This window comes from Larimichthys crocea, chromosome XIII (genome assembly GCF_000972845.2).
Source record: "Larimichthys crocea isolate SSNF chromosome XIII, L_crocea_2.0, whole genome shotgun sequence".
Classification (NCBI taxonomy): Eukaryota; Metazoa; Chordata; class Actinopteri; family Sciaenidae; genus Larimichthys; species Larimichthys crocea.
The window spans coordinates 8,615,769-8,632,316 of record NC_040023.1 but is presented as its reverse complement, the minus strand read 5'-3'; the positions used below and the strand labels follow the sequence as shown (position 1 = coordinate 8,632,316).

Here is a 16,548-nt window from a genome sequence, read left to right as displayed (position 1 = left end):
CAGAATAACCAAACTACCGTCTAATAAACCAGGTCAAAAAATGTCACACAGGCTGGAAGAGAAAGTCCTTAACACGCTTTGGCTGCTGTGATCTTTGTCGGTCCTGATGTGTGTTCTAATCGTGTAAATAAATGTACTGACTGTACCGTATGTTTGAGTATCACGTACTGTAAGTCTGCTCTTCGTGCCTCTCTGCATTTACAGACTGTTATCCGACATGTTTGTGAGAAAGCTTCCCACTGCTTCTGTCTGCACGATGAAATCACTCCCTCCTTCACGTAATGATACGCACTCATCGGCTTGATGTGTCACATAACTGTTCTTCACACACCTGAAAGTCATATAAAGTGCAGGAGGAGCCGGTAATTAAGATGTTTAGGGAGTCGGATGACGTTGTTAATGAGTTTCTGCTGATGGAAATGAAGTGAACACATGACACATGTTGTAGCTTTAGTGTGCTCCTTCAGCATTTCTCTGTGCCACACCAGTGATGCACCCCGACTGTTTCTGTTTGTGTTTGTACTGTACATACCAGATATAACGTTGTTAAATAAAATATTCATCATGTAACAACACATGGTGCCAATGTTGACTCAAAGTTTGTTGTCTTTAAAGGAAGTTTCCCCAAACCCTGAGACACCTCAGTCCAAGCAAAGATAATGATAATCGTTCGAGTATCTCAGCGTCTGTGGCACCAGTCTTTAGCTTTTTTAATCCATCTCTCACTATTTAAATTGGATTTAAAGGACATTTTGCTCTCAAACTGCCCATAATCATGATCATATCTACAGTAAATTAGTATTCAAGTATAATCATCATCTATCAAAGTCTAATTGCTGCCAATACAAGTATGGTCTGTGTGTGTGTCTGTCAGTCTGTGTATTGCAGTATAGGTGTATTTGTGCTGACATTGTATTGTCTAAAGGCAAAGAGGTAGAACCTTTATTTTGAAGGTGAAAGGAACATTACATAACTTTTGCATCATAAAATAAAAGATTTTAAATTATTTTGACGCTCCATTGACTTCTAGTCAGGTAAACGGTGTCTCTGTCATTCCCACTCTGTGCCACGTACTTCTATTTCTATTTCTACACTAGCTTTGTGCTCCGGGTGCGATCACCTGCAACGCTTATGGTGAAACTGTCAGTGTTGTGCCAGAACAGGAGCAATGGGGCAATGTAAGTTGGGCTCTGCAGCCTCTAAAGCAGTGGTTCTTAACCTTGTTGGAGGTACCGAACCCCACCAGTTTCATATGCTCATTCACCGAACCCTTCTTTAGTAAAAAATAAAATATGATTTTTTTACTGGTGCACAAAATGAACCGTGCATTAACATCACCTTGTTCAAATAACAAAACTAACACAGTGCATGAACTCACAACAACTTACCTCAGTGTGACTTCTGCTGTTGCCTTTGAGAGACCAGTTCAGATATGCGTGGCTTCACCTTGGCAAGTGCCAGTCTCATGTCATTTTCACAGCAAAGTCTGTTCCTTTTCTTAGTTTTTATGTCCAGCATCCTCGAAAACGATTGCTCACAAAGATATGTTGTAACAAATGGTATAAAAAAATTCCAGGGCGGAGGCTCCACCGAACCCCTGAGACCGACTCCCCGAACCCCTAGGGTTCGATCGAACCCAGGTTAAGAACCACTGTTCTAAAGGCAAAGAGGTAGAACCTTTATTTTGAAGGTGAAAGCAACATTACATAAGTTTTGCATCATAAAATAAAAGATTTTAAATTATTTTGATGCTCTATTGACTTCTAGTCAGGTAAACAGTGTCTCTGTCATTCCCACTTCTATTTCTACACTAGCTTTGTGCTCCGGGTACGATCACCTGCAACGCTTATGGTGAAACTGTCAGTGTCGTGCCAGAACAGGAGCAATGGGGCAATGTAAATCGGGCTCTGCAGCTTCTAAAGACATAATGACAGAGGCGAAAAGAAAAGGAGAGATAAATAATTTATTCTGTGCAATGTTGCAACAATAAATAAATATAATAACACACCAGATATATATATATATATATATTTAATCCATAAAATCACATTTTGTCAGCATGTTTTAAAGTTTGAATTGTGTTGAAAAAATAAAAAACATGGTGTGCATATTAAAGTGGAATGGGTCATGAAGACCCTGCATGGCTCGGATGGGCTCGGATCGGCTCGGCCGTGGTCTGACCCAGTCCGATCCGGGGGAAGGTGTCCCCCTCTCTGCGTGCTGCTTGCTCCGTCATCCCGTCGCGCCGGAAAAGGCAGAGCAGGAGAAAAAGGAGGCGTTGCCCTCCAAACAACACATCAGCTGCAAATTTATGCAAAACAGAGAAACAGAGAAACAGTGAGAGCTGCTGAAGCTGAAGCTGAAGCTGAAGCTGCTGCTGCACAACACGGAGCAACAACTGCACGACCCGGAGGCCTGCTCCGCCGCTCCGACACGTTTTGCAGCGGGCAGCCGGTGCAGAGGAGGAGGGAAGGCTGAGAAACCCGGCCCCGGTGACGGTAAGGACGGACCGAGAGATCCCGTTAAACGAGCCCTGCAGACAGCAGCGGGTAGCGGGCTGCTGGGAGGAGTAGCCTCCGGTGGATCCAGTGTTAACTGGTCTGAAACATGGAGGCTTAGCTCTGTGTCTGTGCCTCAGATGGTTGGAGGCTGGTGGAGGAGGCTGCACACACACACTGCACACACACACACACACACACTGCACACACACACTGCACACACACACTGCACACTGTCCGTGCTGGGACAGTGTGCAGTGTGTGTGTGTGTGCAGGGGATGGAGGTATTACTGCAGGGTTGAATGCATATAATCTGAGATCCATTGCAAAGTTAAACTTGAATAAAAAATAAAAGAGTTGATGATATTAATTATGAGCAGGACCTCTGACCACGTTTGGTGTTTTTAAAGGAGCAGTGTGTAATATTTAGGAGCATGAATATTCAGCATGTGTTCTTATTAGTTTTGAGTTATTCACATCTGCAGAGTTCAGCATGTTGCACCTCGCTTTTTTGCTTTACTGTTTGTTTTTGTGGTCGCTGTATGGATATATGCATGGAAAGGGACACGGAGTGAGGCGAGGGTGTTCAGTTGGTTTCGATGTGCAATCTCGATTAGGCACTAAATCCTGCACACTAAAAAAAATAACATGAATAAATGTCTTGGATTTGTCTGATTATTTCATATGTAACACCCTTCACTTTGTTTATTTCATATGTTCAATAACCCCGTGTCTCAGACATTTACCGTGTATGTACATTTAAGAGGAAAAAAAAGAGATAAAATGGAAAGAAAATCCAGAGAAATTATTTTTTTTTTTCTGCGTATGTATTCATATTTGTTCTTTTCAGAAGCTTGGTTGTAACTCCAGACTTTTGTTCTCATGCAGTTTTTAAAAATGTGGATTTAAAAATCACTTTTGGCTTATCCGAGAAATTTTAATATTGGTGTATACATCAGTTTTTGTTGACACTGTCACAGAGGTATTCGTTTTACCTGGACTGCATTACATAGAGAGGTGTGTCCAATATTTTGGCCACCTTATTTACATACATGTTTGAAGCATAAAACATCTTTCAATATAATGCGCTCCTGCACAACAACAGCACGCACTAAGACCTGGATAATAAACCCTTATGACGCTGAGCTGCTGTTGTTGGAGCACATTGGTTTGTACAAGTGTACCTAACGAAGAGGCCTGTCTGTGTACGTCCGCCAGAAATAAATAAATAAATGACTATTAATAAATTCCAGTGCAAAAATCAGTTTGAGGTCGTTAGAAAATGTAGCGATTACGTACGTGCACGGTGTGTTCTTCCGCTCAGAAATTCTTTAGCAATCAAATGTGGGAAATCTTTATTAAAAATGTTTCTTTACTGAATGTGTCCATTTAAAAAAAAACAAGATATTGGCATTCATCCCCGTCAGTTTCGAACCGTCAGAGTCAGAAGTTGGAACTTCAGTACGAGTTGTTTGTTTGTCTGTTGTGTAATCCAGCATCAGTCATCACACCCCTGCAGCTACTGTTTGACTGATATATGGGAGATGATGTCAGTATCTGTTCTGTTTAGTGGATATCGTGCGAGTTATTGTAAAACATCTTTGATATTATGGAGAGCAGTTATCAGTCCCGGTATTTGTGCAAAGATTAATAACTGCGTCCTCTAATGCACACATACATACAAACAGGATCAAAAGTATGCAACGTGCATTTGTAATGCGCCTTATTAAAAACATTTGTTTTACAGGCTGCAGACTGTATTCATCCCATGTGAATTTATTGACATTTCTTTTATGTTCTCTGTGAATTTTCACACACAAATGTCACAAATCTTCTTGAATGAATATTGCTACTTCTGGAGAAATCAGGCTCTTCTGTTTTTATTATTGACAGTTGTCAGGAGCAGATGTAAATCTCTCTCTTTAGACATGCTGCAAAGACGTTTAAATTGTCTTTTCCTCTTTTATTAATTCATTCTTCAGTTATGCTTTTCATTTGTAATTTATCTCTTTTATTTAAAACCCCTTCTTCGCCCATGTACGACGGGTAACGGCCTATTAAATTTATTACATTTCCAGTGAAGATTACTGTCTCAGTTCTGAGTTCATTATTAAAAGTATCCTGGATCATTGCATATCTTTATCACGAGTGGCCGACGTACTGAAAGTGAATATTTTCAGGCTCTGCAGACTTACTCTGTCTACTGATGGAGAACTTTAGTGTCAGTTGTCTGTGTGACGCTGAAATATTGTGACGTGATGTCAAACAAACGGTCAAATTTAACGATGCTGAACGTGTCAGAAGAAAATGTCAGTCCCGGCACTGTATCAGTCATTGTTCAAATCACCACCCAGTGATGCATTGAGTCAGTGTTGTGCAGCGTCTCGGCTCAGAGGAGGACGGTGTTTGTCAAGAGCTGTGACGGGCCGTTTTTCATCAGCTGCTCTCTCACAGGGAAACTATAGAAGTAAGTGTGTGTGTGTGTGTGTGTGTGTGTGTGTTTGACTGATGGACGCCTACTCTTGTCTCCTCAGCAGCCATGGAGACGGATGGAGAGCAGAACCAGCAGGCGGCCTCGACCAATGGGAGCACTGCATCTGGGACGAGCTCCCGCCCCTCCCCGATGAATTCAATGTCTCTGTATGAAAGACAAGCCGTGCAGGTAGGTGTGTGTGTGTGTGTGTGTGTGTGTGTGTGTGTGTGTGTGTGTGTGTGTGTGTGTGTGTGTGTGTGTGTGTGTGGAAAGGGTGGTCCCCACAAGTGTTGCTCAGAAACTGGGTCCCCATGAAATATGGAAACCAGTATGTGTGTGTGTGCGTGTGTGTGTGTGTGTGTGTGTTCAATCATTCAGTCCAGATTTTTTTTTTTTCCTCCTGACAACATCATCATTGTCAAAAGGTGTCTAAAATATTAAATATTTCAGTTCAGTTAAACTTTATTGTCCCCGACTGGGGAAATTTGCTTTGGGCAGTCAGTGCTTTTTGCCGTGCAGCAACAGTAACAATAAATACAACAAGAGTGATAGACACACAATAACAACACAAGCCAACTCACAATAGAGTTTATTATCCTTTGAGTTTTGGCTCAATCAAACACCTCAATAATCATTTTTACTGTTTATTTATTAGGAAGACACTTCATTGTCCCTGAAAGTTTCTGTCCCCTGTGGTCACAAATTAAAACAATCATAACAATAAATTTATTTATTCCAAGAAGGCGAGTGTGCAAAACATAAAATAATAAAGTCTGTTATTTCTTGTGAAGTGAAGCCAATGCAGAAGTGCCAAAAGCTGCAGTTCCTCTTGTCGTCCACTTGAGGCTGGCTCCAGAAGTGAGTCAGTCTCCATAAGTCCCCATGTTCAAATGTCCAACTTCACAGCAGAAATAAACATGTTTACAGCCTGGTACAAAAAACAGTTTTGGTCTCTGTAGCTAATTTCCCCGTTCATGACAACTGTACTGAGGGTGAATTTATATACAACTCACCTGTTCACATTATATTAAGACTTAAAGTTATGCAGGATTAAGAGCGTGGCCTGAACATGTAAAGTAAAGTCCAACATTTTCTTTTTTCTTTGTGCCCGTCTCGTTTCAGTCTCAGACACGCACCAAGCTGTGCACGCCTTTCACTCAGAGGATCATGGTTCAGGAGCAGAAATGAGGATTATCAGTTTAAAAAAATCACTGGAACATTCAACAAGAACACAAATATGCTGCCTGCCTGGGATTAGATGGCACGTAACTGTGTGATCAAGGTCTCGATTGAACAATATGAGACTTAAATCTACTTCCAAAGAAAATTCTTATTATTTCTAGTCCTGAAATCTGTTTTAGGTAAAAAAAACAAAAACAGAGTTTGGATTGTCGCTGAAGTGTGAACGCAGCTTGTTAGCGTGTCTAAGCGAGATCAGGAGGACGCGCTTGTTTGTCTTTTATATTTCTGATTCACGTGGTGGGCAGAAAAGCGATGCATGGAGGTGAAGAGAGAGAGAGAGAGATGGAGTCGTGGCTCTGTGTGATTTTCTCAGGCTTCTGTCACCCTGCACAGCCCATCTGTCTTTGTCACCCTGCACACACTAATCCAGCCCGCCGCGCTCGCTTTCATCCCTCGACTTATTACTGTACGAGCCTCTGCTCATACATCAGGCAGCTGGCAGGAGGCTTTACTCCACTTTGCGTCCCTCCCTCTCTGCTTCCTTCTGTCCTCGTTCCTCTCGCCTCTCTTCATTTTTCATGCCGCTGCACTTCTTCATTCTGTCCTCCTGTCATCGACTCCGTCTCCCCTCTTCATCCTCCCGCTCTCGTCCTGTCTCTCCTTCTTGTACTTCTTTCTCTCTCTCTGTTTGATTTGTTGCCCCTTCATTTGTTTTTTTTTTTATTCACCTCCTCTCTTCTCCTCCTCTTTTTTTCCGCCTCCCTCCAGGCCCTGCAGGCGTTACAGAGGCAGCCAAACGCAGCTCAGTACTTCCAGCAGCTGATGCTGCAGCAGCAGATCAGCAACGCACAGCTGCAGAACCTGGCAGCCGTGCAACAGGTAAAGGTGTGTGCATGTCATGCTGTTCAAAGTTTTGCCTCCTTCTATGTCGAAATACTGTATCAGGTCCATTTTCATGACGCTGCATCAACAATAACGGAAGATAAGTATGCACAAAACAAACAAAGAGCTACATGCACGTTGGAGTTGTGCATAAAGGAATGTGATTTATTCTGACAGTCTTTGTAAACATCCTCTTCTCTCCTTCCTCTTCCTCTTCCTCTCAGGCTACTCTGGCTGCCAGCCGTCAATCAAGTCCTTCCAGCAGCAGCTCTTCTCAGACCACCAGCACCACCGCCGTACGTCCTGTCAGATACATGCTGTGAATTTAGTTTCAAGTAACGCATTAATACAACCTTGTTATCATTCGATAGGCCATCGTAACATCTGGATCAGGGTCGACAACCAGCAGCCGTCCTATGGGCGCCTCGGCAACGTCCACAATCAGCCAATCTGTGCTGCTGAGCGGGACGGCGGGGGGGCAGGGACAAATGTACCTGAGGGTGAGCGTCACTGTAGCTTTAAGAAAGACCGCATCATGTTTTTATACCGTCTGTGTGTTTGATGTCGTTTCCTGTCGTCCTGCAGGTCAACCGCTCGCTGAGGGCGCCCATCTCCTCACAGCTCATCTTTATGCCCGGCAACACAGCAACCGCTGCCGTGGCGACCGTCACCCAGCAGCCACAGGCTCAGCAACAGCAACAACAGGAAGTGACTCCGACTTCCTCTGCTAGCAGCCAATCGGATAACGACCAGGTGTGTGAGATGACGGATTGTGAGGAGCGGTTCACGTCACGCGGTGCCGATTCTTTGCCACGTTTATGTATTTGTTCTTTCTCTCCAGGTGCAGAACCTGGCCATGCGAGGTGTGTCCGGTACCAAAGGTGTTGGTGTTAAGACTGAAGCCCCAGAGAGGAGCGACTCAGGTAGGGACGCCTGAAACCGACATGTTGTAAATAGGCAACAGGCTTAATCGTGATCTGAATTTATTAACTTTTATTAAAAATTAATTAATTATTAATTAATAATTATTAGTTATTAAAGGTGTAATAAAAAGTTCATTAACGGTGAATTAAATAAAAACTGTCGCTTGTATTAATGAACCCACAGAGAATTGTCATTTCTCTTTTAGCGTCTTTCAGCTCATTGTTTTGGTGGTTGGACTTTCACTGTACTTTAATCTGCCTGGCAACAAGCAGCAGACAGACAAACTTACCGGAACTTAAACTTAAACCTAAACTTACCTGTTTAGCTGGTGAACATAATGGCCAGATATTTTTCTCAGGAGTTGGTGGAGAACCAAATGGAGCTAGATGGAGGTGTGCGTATTTGTTTTGATTTATATTATATATGATCAACATCTGGCGAATCAAGAACTTTGCCGACAGCCAAACATCAAGCAAGGTCGACAGCACAGGACATTTATTTCACAAAGTTCTCACTAACGACTAAAAGTTAGTCCCAGATTGACTCACTCTGTTGTCCTCTTCAGTCTCTTCACCTCTGCCATGCTCTGCCTCTGTTTGGCCCGGTTATGTTGCCCAGCTCCAGGTTCTGGTATCCATATACCAGCATCGCTCGCCCACTCCCGCCCCAGGCTTGAAAACCTCCTGTTTATTGACACTAACACTCCCCTGGTGCACTGAGCTCACAGTCCAAGTATCACGACTAACAAACCCCAAAGTTACATAGTGCGAGAGCAGGCGTGCAGGGTGCAGAGCAGGTTTAGTATCACAGTGATTTACACTCTGTGATTTTATGGTGGAAAAGTTACATAATCTTGCTTAAAATGTCGTAAACGTCTTTTTTTCCAGCTGCCTACTCACTGGTCCAGCCCTCCCACCAGTCAAACTCCCAGTCCCCCACCAAGCCAAACCAGCCTCAGCCACAGCCGCCCCACATCAAAATCCCCACGTACCCTCAGCCCACCAACCTCAAAGCCCACCCTTCCTCCTCTTCTGGTGCCTCCTCCTCGTCCTCCACCTCCTCCATCCCTCTCTCCCAGCTCTTACTTCATGGAACTCGGACTCTCGCTACAGGAACCACAGCTCCCACAGCAGCGCACACACTGGTCCTAACGTCCAGCGCGGCGTCCCAGCCCCACGGATACCCCGTCGGCACGGCGACCATCAAACCAGCGGTCAACGCTCAGACTCTGGTGGTGCAGCCCCTGCAGAAGACCTCACTCAGTGTGGAGAAATCCGGCCACGGCAATGGACCCATCCCCATCCAACCCAAAACTCTGCAGGGGCTCCGCCTGCCCCTTCAGCTGCCTTCCAGGAACCCTCCTCCCATCCTGCCCGCCCCGCCACCTGCCAGCGGCTCCACCCAGCCCCCTCAGCCGCCGCACATCCCGGTCCAGATCGTTGGGGCAAGGCAGAGCACACTTGGAAACACCCAGGCGCTGGCTCTGGCCCGGGGCAGCTGCTGCCAGGACGGAGCCGCCGTCCTGAGCAGCTCGTCCAGCCTGCTCACCATGGTGGCGTCCATCGCTTCCAGGGAGGGCGGAGTCGTGGGGCGAGGGGTGGGGCTAAAGACACTTCAGTCGCCCCAGGAGGCTCCTCCGTTGGCTCAGGTCTCTCAGGTGCATCCGCAGGCCAATCAAAGCTCTGGACAGAGTCAGAACGGACCGCTGGCTTCGAACTCGTCCTCCTCCCAGTCGCCCACCGTTTCCTCTCCTCCGGCCTCGATCCCTCGCGCCTCGCTCTCCCTCCCCTTGGCGGCTGAAGAGCAGAGGGGAGCATCTGCCGGTGTGACCACCAATGGAGACTCAACGGGAAGTCAGACGCCACAGGTCAGCCGATTGAAACAGCTCTTCATGCAGCCGTCCCGTTGTCTTCTCATCTGTTCGGCTGTTTTGACTTTGATTTTTGTCTTTTAGGGAAAGCAGCTGACCGGCTCCCTTAAAAGAAAATCCGACTCTAATTCAGCCAATGATGAAGATGGTCCCTCCCCTCCACGGCTCCAGCCAGTCAGAGATCACCCCTCGACACTCCTGACCATTCCCAACGAAGCAGGTAACACCATCGAGTTCTTGAAGGTGTGTGTGTGTAAGCAGACTCACTGCTGCTGCTTTTTAACTTCACTTCTCCGCCCTCGCTTCTCCACCAGGCTCTGCTGCTCCTCCCCCAGCCTCCTCCTCTCCCTCCCCGGTGCTGGCAGTGTCCCGCGGGGTGTGCGGCCAAGGGGAGCGAGCTCCACCCCCTCAAGCTGTGGTTAAACCGAACGTCCTCACACACCTCATAGAGGGCTTCGTCATCCAGGAAGGGGCAGAGCCTTTCCCTGTGAGTGCATGGGATTTGTAGTTTTTCTTTATCAAGCACAAGGCTCGCTGGTTTACTGGTCACCAACTGGTGTTTGTGTTCGATCCACAGGTATGTGGTTCGGTAAAGGACTCGACCGGTGAGGATTTAACTAACGACAGTCCGGACACTAACCAATCAGAGACCGTTACGACAGCGACAGGTAACAGCCAAACTGCTCTGAAAGTGACGCTGCCTTCCAGACAAGTCTGAGGGTGGAAAATTAAAAGTTATATATCTGAAATGAGACGTCGCACTAGATTTTACTTTGCAAAATATTATAAAACACAAATTAAACTCTGGTTTAAATCTTTAATTCACAGTCAGATGTGAAAATGGGCTGTGATGCCTCATTCCTGTCGAAGTACGTCGATTAAAAGTGCCACTGACAGGTTCAGATTATTTGAAGTGTCTGTCTCTGTAGGATAATGTTGTCAGACAGCTGCTGTATATCTATATGGAGATCACTCACAGCCTCCATGAGACATTAAGACATCAATTTAAACCTTGTACATCGTCGTTACATCGTAACTTCAAGTGGACAGATCTAAACTAAAAGTCTTTGTTAATCTTCCCGACAATCACCAACTCTGGTTTTTGTCAAAATAATTGTCTAATTCGGGGCGGTCGGTAGCGTAGTGGGTTAAGCGGCCGCCCCGTGTGTGGAGGTTATAGTCATCGCTGCAGCTGGCTCCGGTTCGAATCCCGCATCGGATGGCTAATTTACTGCGTGTCTCTCTGCCCCCTGCTTCCTGTCTCTCTTCAGCTGTACTATCAATAAAGGCATGAAATTAAAAAAATAAATAATAATAATAATAATAATTGTCTAATTCACTGAAGTAGATGAGAAAAAAGTAACTAATCTCAAAGCCAAACAATGTTCAGGGATCAAAACAAGGAGCCTTCACTCCTCTATGTTTTTACATGGGAAATAATTGTTTGCTGCTTTGTCAGTGTTCCAAATATCGTATCATATAACCTTTTAAAGTCAGAATAAAGTGTGAAACATGGTTACAGTTTCTCATATGGGTTGTTAAAACATTTACAATTATCATAATAAACAGAAACTGGATTTTTTTAGCAGCATATGCCTGAAATAATATCCTTGTTTGCTGGTTAACCTCGACATAACGTTTACATAACATGGACAGGATTTCACATTATGGAACAAAGCGACCCACGTTTGACCCCTTGTTTTTGTCCGAGCCTGCGAGCGTGGAATTTCCCACCTCTTGACTTTGACTTGAAGGCAGCATAACAACAACACGATGTGGAATGATGATGATGCAGTTTGAGTGTGTTGTGCAGTTCAGCTTTAATCACGTACCGACTCTCTTACATATTTATCGTCTGCTCTGTTCTTTTGTTTTTGTTTCTCTCTCCTCCAAACTCTCCCCTCAGTGCTGAAGTGTGAGTACTGTAAAAACTTTGCTCCTGCCAGCCAGTTCAGAGGCACCAAAAGGTTCTGCTCCATGTCTTGTGCCAAAAGGTACTTCAACATGCATGAAATATAATCTATGCAGCAGAAGCCACGTTAGAAATAAACCTCGCTGCGCTGCCGAGAGCTGCAGCCGCTGCAGCCTCGTCTCTCTCTCTGTTGAAAACAACAAATGATTACAACTTTCGCGATCGACGCGGTGCAGCGTTCTCTATTCTCACGTGGCTACAGCTGCATGTTTCACAGCATGTGTGTTTTCTGTTGTCACGTTTTAGTCGTATGTTTCCACTTTTCTCCACACAGACGGCATGTAAACGTGTGTTTTCATGTCAGATTTCAGTCCGGTTATTCAGTTTTTCTCCATATTAAAAAATAGTACGTTGTATTTATTGTGTTTCACGATGTAAACAATGCCCTGTCTGCATTGTTTGGACCAGTATGCTGTCAGCATATGATTTTTTTGAAACATTTTTCTGCTTCTGCTTTTGCATTTGTCCCTTTGCCCACTACATGCGTATGGATTATATACCGCGTATGGCGCAAAGAGACAAAAACTGTATGTGTTGCTCGTCTTGGCTTCAGTACCGTATATGTCACTCTTTGTCTACGATACAGTATGTATTGGTTCCCCAGGTACAACGTCAGCTTCAGGCAGCACTTCTGCATGCGGCAGGGTCAAGGTCAAGCTCACGCTCCGGATCAGGATCGGGGTCAAGGACACCTCTCCAACTCGGACGAGGAGGGAGGGATCGCCAGGCGACGGGTTCCCCGCAGGACTAGCTCAGAAATAGCCAGTGCCAAGATAGCAGGGAGACCCATACCTGTCAAGGTGAGCAGGGAGCGCGCGTGACACGCAGGGATCCAACAGATGCATCGTTTCTGTGTTGTTTTGAAGTTTTGAAAGAGCTGCAAGTGGGGAAATACTTCAGTTATCCTGCTCAGGGATGAATTCAACTTGCAACAAGGTGTATTACATGGCCAAAAGTAGGTGGACACCCATATGATTTTAATCACGGCCATTAATCTACCTCCACCCAGATTTTTGGTGTTCCAGTTCATCATGTTGGATGTAGGTTGACTTCAGGGCCAGTTACATCATCCACACTAAACTGGGAAAACTGAGGGTTTGTTCACAGGCATGTTGAAACAGGAAGTTAGGGCTGCAACTAACAATTTTTTTTATCGTTATCGGGAGTGAGTGAGGTGTTTGGGCCATAGAGTGGTGAAAAATGTGACGATGTCAATCTCAAATCTCAAAAAACAACTAAAGAAACCATAAAATATTCATATTTGAGAAGCTGAAATCAGAATATGATACTTTTGTTTTGTTCAAAAATGCCTTTAAAACAATGAACCGTTTACCAAAACAGTTAGCCATTAATCAACTAATCATTCGAGAGTGTTCCTCAAAATGTTGCAACAAGGTCAGAAGGACACTTTAGTGCATAGTGTGAAGTACAAAAACACATTATCATATAAAAACAGCCACTGAGGCTCTCGGCTGGGGATATTTTGAGGATCCATCAACAGCCATTCATGTTAATCCTGTCTGCCCCCTTGTGGCTGCATCTCGGCACCGCAGGCTCTACAACCAAAGCACATAACTAGAATCTCTTCTTCTCTCTGTGACGCTTCCAAACTGTTTTGGGTTTTTTATTTCAGTATTTAACTGAGGAACCACTGTGGGTTTTTTTAACGTCTCCTCCGCTTCTCCTCCCTCCCCACAGTGCCGCTCAGAGTCCAGCCATTCAGAGGAGGAGTCCAGCGGAGAGGACGATGAAGATGACCCCATGTCCCTCTCGCCCGCCTCCTCGGCCTCGTGCCACCAGCCGCCTCCTCCGCTCCCGACGGAGAGCTCGGCGCCCAGCTGCCTGCCCGCTAGCCCCGGCCAGTGGAGCGTGGAGGAAGTGTCACAGTTTATTTCCTCACTGCAAGGTTGGAAGATAATCTGCTTTAATCAATTAGTAAACAGTCAGACAGTTAATCAATTTTTCTAACCGATGAATCATTCATGTCTACATCTTACTGGTTTCACCTTCTTAGACGTAGATACCTGCTGTGTTTCTTTGTTGATGTCAGGAAATTGAATTTCTTTGGCTTTTTGGGTCAAGACAAGCCCAATTTGACTGTTTTCTGCTGTATTATAGACAAAATTAATCAACAAATGGAGAAAATAATCAGCAGATAATGGAAATAATGATTAGTTTCAGCGTCATTTCTTCTCTTTTTCCACTTTTACTTCCTATTTTGTCCTCCTTCCCCATTTTTCTTTATCCGTTTCTCTATTTATATCCCACTTTGTCCTCTCCGCAGGCTGCGAGGAGCTCGCCTCCCAGTTCCTGTCGCAGGAGATTGACGGACAGGCCCTGCTGCTGCTCAAGGAGGAGCATCTCATGTCCACCATGAACATCAAGCTCGGTCCTGCCCTCAAGATCTGCGCCCACATTAACAATCTGAGAGACTGACGTGTTTCCATTAAAAATCCACCGTGTTCAAAGTCAAGCCCCGGGCATTTACCCCGAAAAGCTCCTGGTCCAGTTGAGATATGGAACTGGTTCCAGAGCAGGTGAATGTATGAGGTACAGTTCATATTTTAGGGCTGCAGCACTTGAATCTGTTCGTTCACTCTTGGCCACATTTTCAAATGTAGTTCTTCTCGCACAGGAGTTTTGTTACAGTTCCTCTCAAACCTGTGACGTCTGTGAGTTTCAAACACCGCACACACGTTTTCTCTAAAACGCTCTTTCTGCGCAAACTCTGCTCTTGTAGTCAGACATTTTTATCAAGGGATTTCTTTTTACTTTTTAGATGCACAATTTTAGTCTTGCAAAATGCAGAAATTTGAGGTTTTGAATGTATTTTTTAGTGCTTGTGTAATCAGGGTTGGTACTTGCACAGGATTCCCACGTTTTTTCCGTACAAACAGGCTTTCACAGGTCGTTTTTTTGTTACATTTTTCTGCTGAAAACATTCAAAAGGAAAGACGAACACATTGCTTTTCATTCATTGTATCATATTGTACAGGAAAAGTTTTATTTTTGAAAGATCCGCCCACTTCTATGACTTTTTTCTCGTGTTTAAGAACAGCGTTGGTTCTCGTGTAGATTTCTCCTCAACTGATTTAAGCCACAATCAGCAAACCAAGAGAATTAGGGCAGAAATGCAGCAAAGAAACGAGCAGAATTTAGACTAAAATCAACCCAGTTATTATTTTCAAGACGTATTTTGTAAGGAAAGTGCGCAGGTGATGTAAAACTTACAAAATATGTCATGATCTGTTATTGAATGGTGGCACCTTTATTGTGAAAGCGTCCTGCTCTAACAGTTTACAGGGTACAGTTGAAGTACAGGGTACTGAATTAAACCTAAATCCCCAAAAAGGTTCAGAGAGCATTTCACATTTCAAGTGAGGCGATATTGCAAAAAATACTGATGTTGCGTCCAGTTTTCTCACGATGAGACGCGACTCCGAAACTCTTTTCACATTATGTTCACATTTGCTCAGGATCTCGAGGAGATCCAGTTTTTTTTAAGTTTTTTAACGGAGGACTTGCTCTTAAAAAAAACGACCGTAACCTGCAAAATCTGTGACTATTCGTCCTGTCTGAATTCTTTTTTCTTTTTGTCAAATGGTACAACCAGCTGCTCCTGGTCTTTACAGAAGTTACATGTGTGAGTGAAGGGTAACGTCACGGGCTTGATTTTGTGAAGTCGAAAATAAAAACAGATGAAGAATAATAAGAATTTTAAAAAAAGAAAGCGACGTGATAAAAGTGATGATAAGCTGTCGGTTTGAAGTGTCTTTAAGCTACGTTTGCAAACAAAAACCAGGACGTCCGTGAAGAAAAATGTGGACCTACGTTTAGGATGGATGGAGGGAAAACAAAACAAATCCTAGCTGTATGAATGAATGTGTGCGCGGATGAGAAAAACCTTAAACTATACTGTAATAAGTGTAAAAAATGCCTTTATATTTAAATGCACATTTGTTTGCTGGACTGCCTTGTTTGAGCTTTTTACCGTAGGAGTTTTTCTCATGTTCTCTCTCTGTGAACCTTGTGGCCTTTCTCACTAGTCTCTACGATAGGTTTAGATGAGGATTGTCTGTTTTTTAACTGCTTTTCATATCATTCCTTGTTTTATATATTAGTGCTTACTTTTTTACAATTTGTTATTTCAAGCAATGACATCCGTTGCCTTTCCCAAAAAGCGTGACTGAATAGTAGCTCCCTTGATCAAAGGAAACTTGCTGTCTTCCTCATAGCTTTGTCACATAGCGTGTTAACTTACCAACAGTATTTACCTTTCTAGCTAGAGATCTTTGGCTTTATTGTTAGTGACTGTGGCTATTACAGTAATTTTTTTTCTTTCAAGAAGGATAATAATCTTTGATAGCTGTGTGTTTATATGTCATAGTCGCCCCCAGGATTTTGGAGTGTTTTAAAAATCAGCATATTGTGAAACAAAAAAAAAAAAAAAAAAAAAGTGATGTGAGCCACAATTTCTTAGTCAAATCTGTGTAACGTTCGTTAACAAGCAGACTGTTTTTGTTCCCATCGTACTCGCACTTTTCTCACAAAGTAAGTAGATTTCTTTTTCTTTTGTTTCTTTTATTTTTATAAATAAGCTACTTCAGAATCAAAATGTGTTTGCTTGCAATAATCAGAAAAAAAACTGCAAAATCTTGGGAGGGACTGAGTTTGACGTGGAGAGGCTAATAATACTATCATGCAAATAAATAATCAAGGAACTGTTTTAAAAACTGTGACGCCCGTG

At 44.0% G+C, this 16,548-nt stretch overlaps 1 protein-coding gene across 5 annotated transcripts; it reads left to right on the top strand.

The window, feature by feature from the left end:
• The first annotated feature begins 2,152 nt into the window (after nt 1-2,152).
• Nucleotides 2,153-16,534, top strand: LOC104939427 (polyhomeotic-like protein 1). Of its 5 annotated transcripts, none has more exons than XM_019253149.2 (15): nt 2,153-2,498; nt 5,036-5,160; nt 6,922-7,038; nt 7,260-7,331; nt 7,407-7,535; nt 7,621-7,788; nt 7,877-7,958; nt 8,847-9,826; nt 9,914-10,049; nt 10,144-10,316; nt 10,407-10,497; nt 11,736-11,823; nt 12,388-12,601; nt 13,500-13,707; nt 14,086-16,534. In XM_019253149.2, the coding sequence occupies exons 2-15, from the start codon at nt 5,038-5,040 to the stop codon at nt 14,235-14,237; spliced, it is 2,733 nt and encodes a 910-aa protein (XP_019108694.1). In that variant the 5' UTR covers nt 2,153-2,498; nt 5,036-5,037; the 3' UTR covers nt 14,238-16,534. The 5 variants fall into 5 exon arrangements, with proteins under 5 accessions (XP_019108694.1, XP_019108698.1, XP_019108708.1 ...); XM_019253153.2 differs by having other exon boundaries at nt 5,033-5,160; nt 6,922-7,032; XM_019253163.2 differs by having other exon boundaries at nt 5,033-5,160; nt 12,406-12,601.
• The last annotated feature ends 14 nt before the right edge of the window (nt 16,535-16,548 follow it).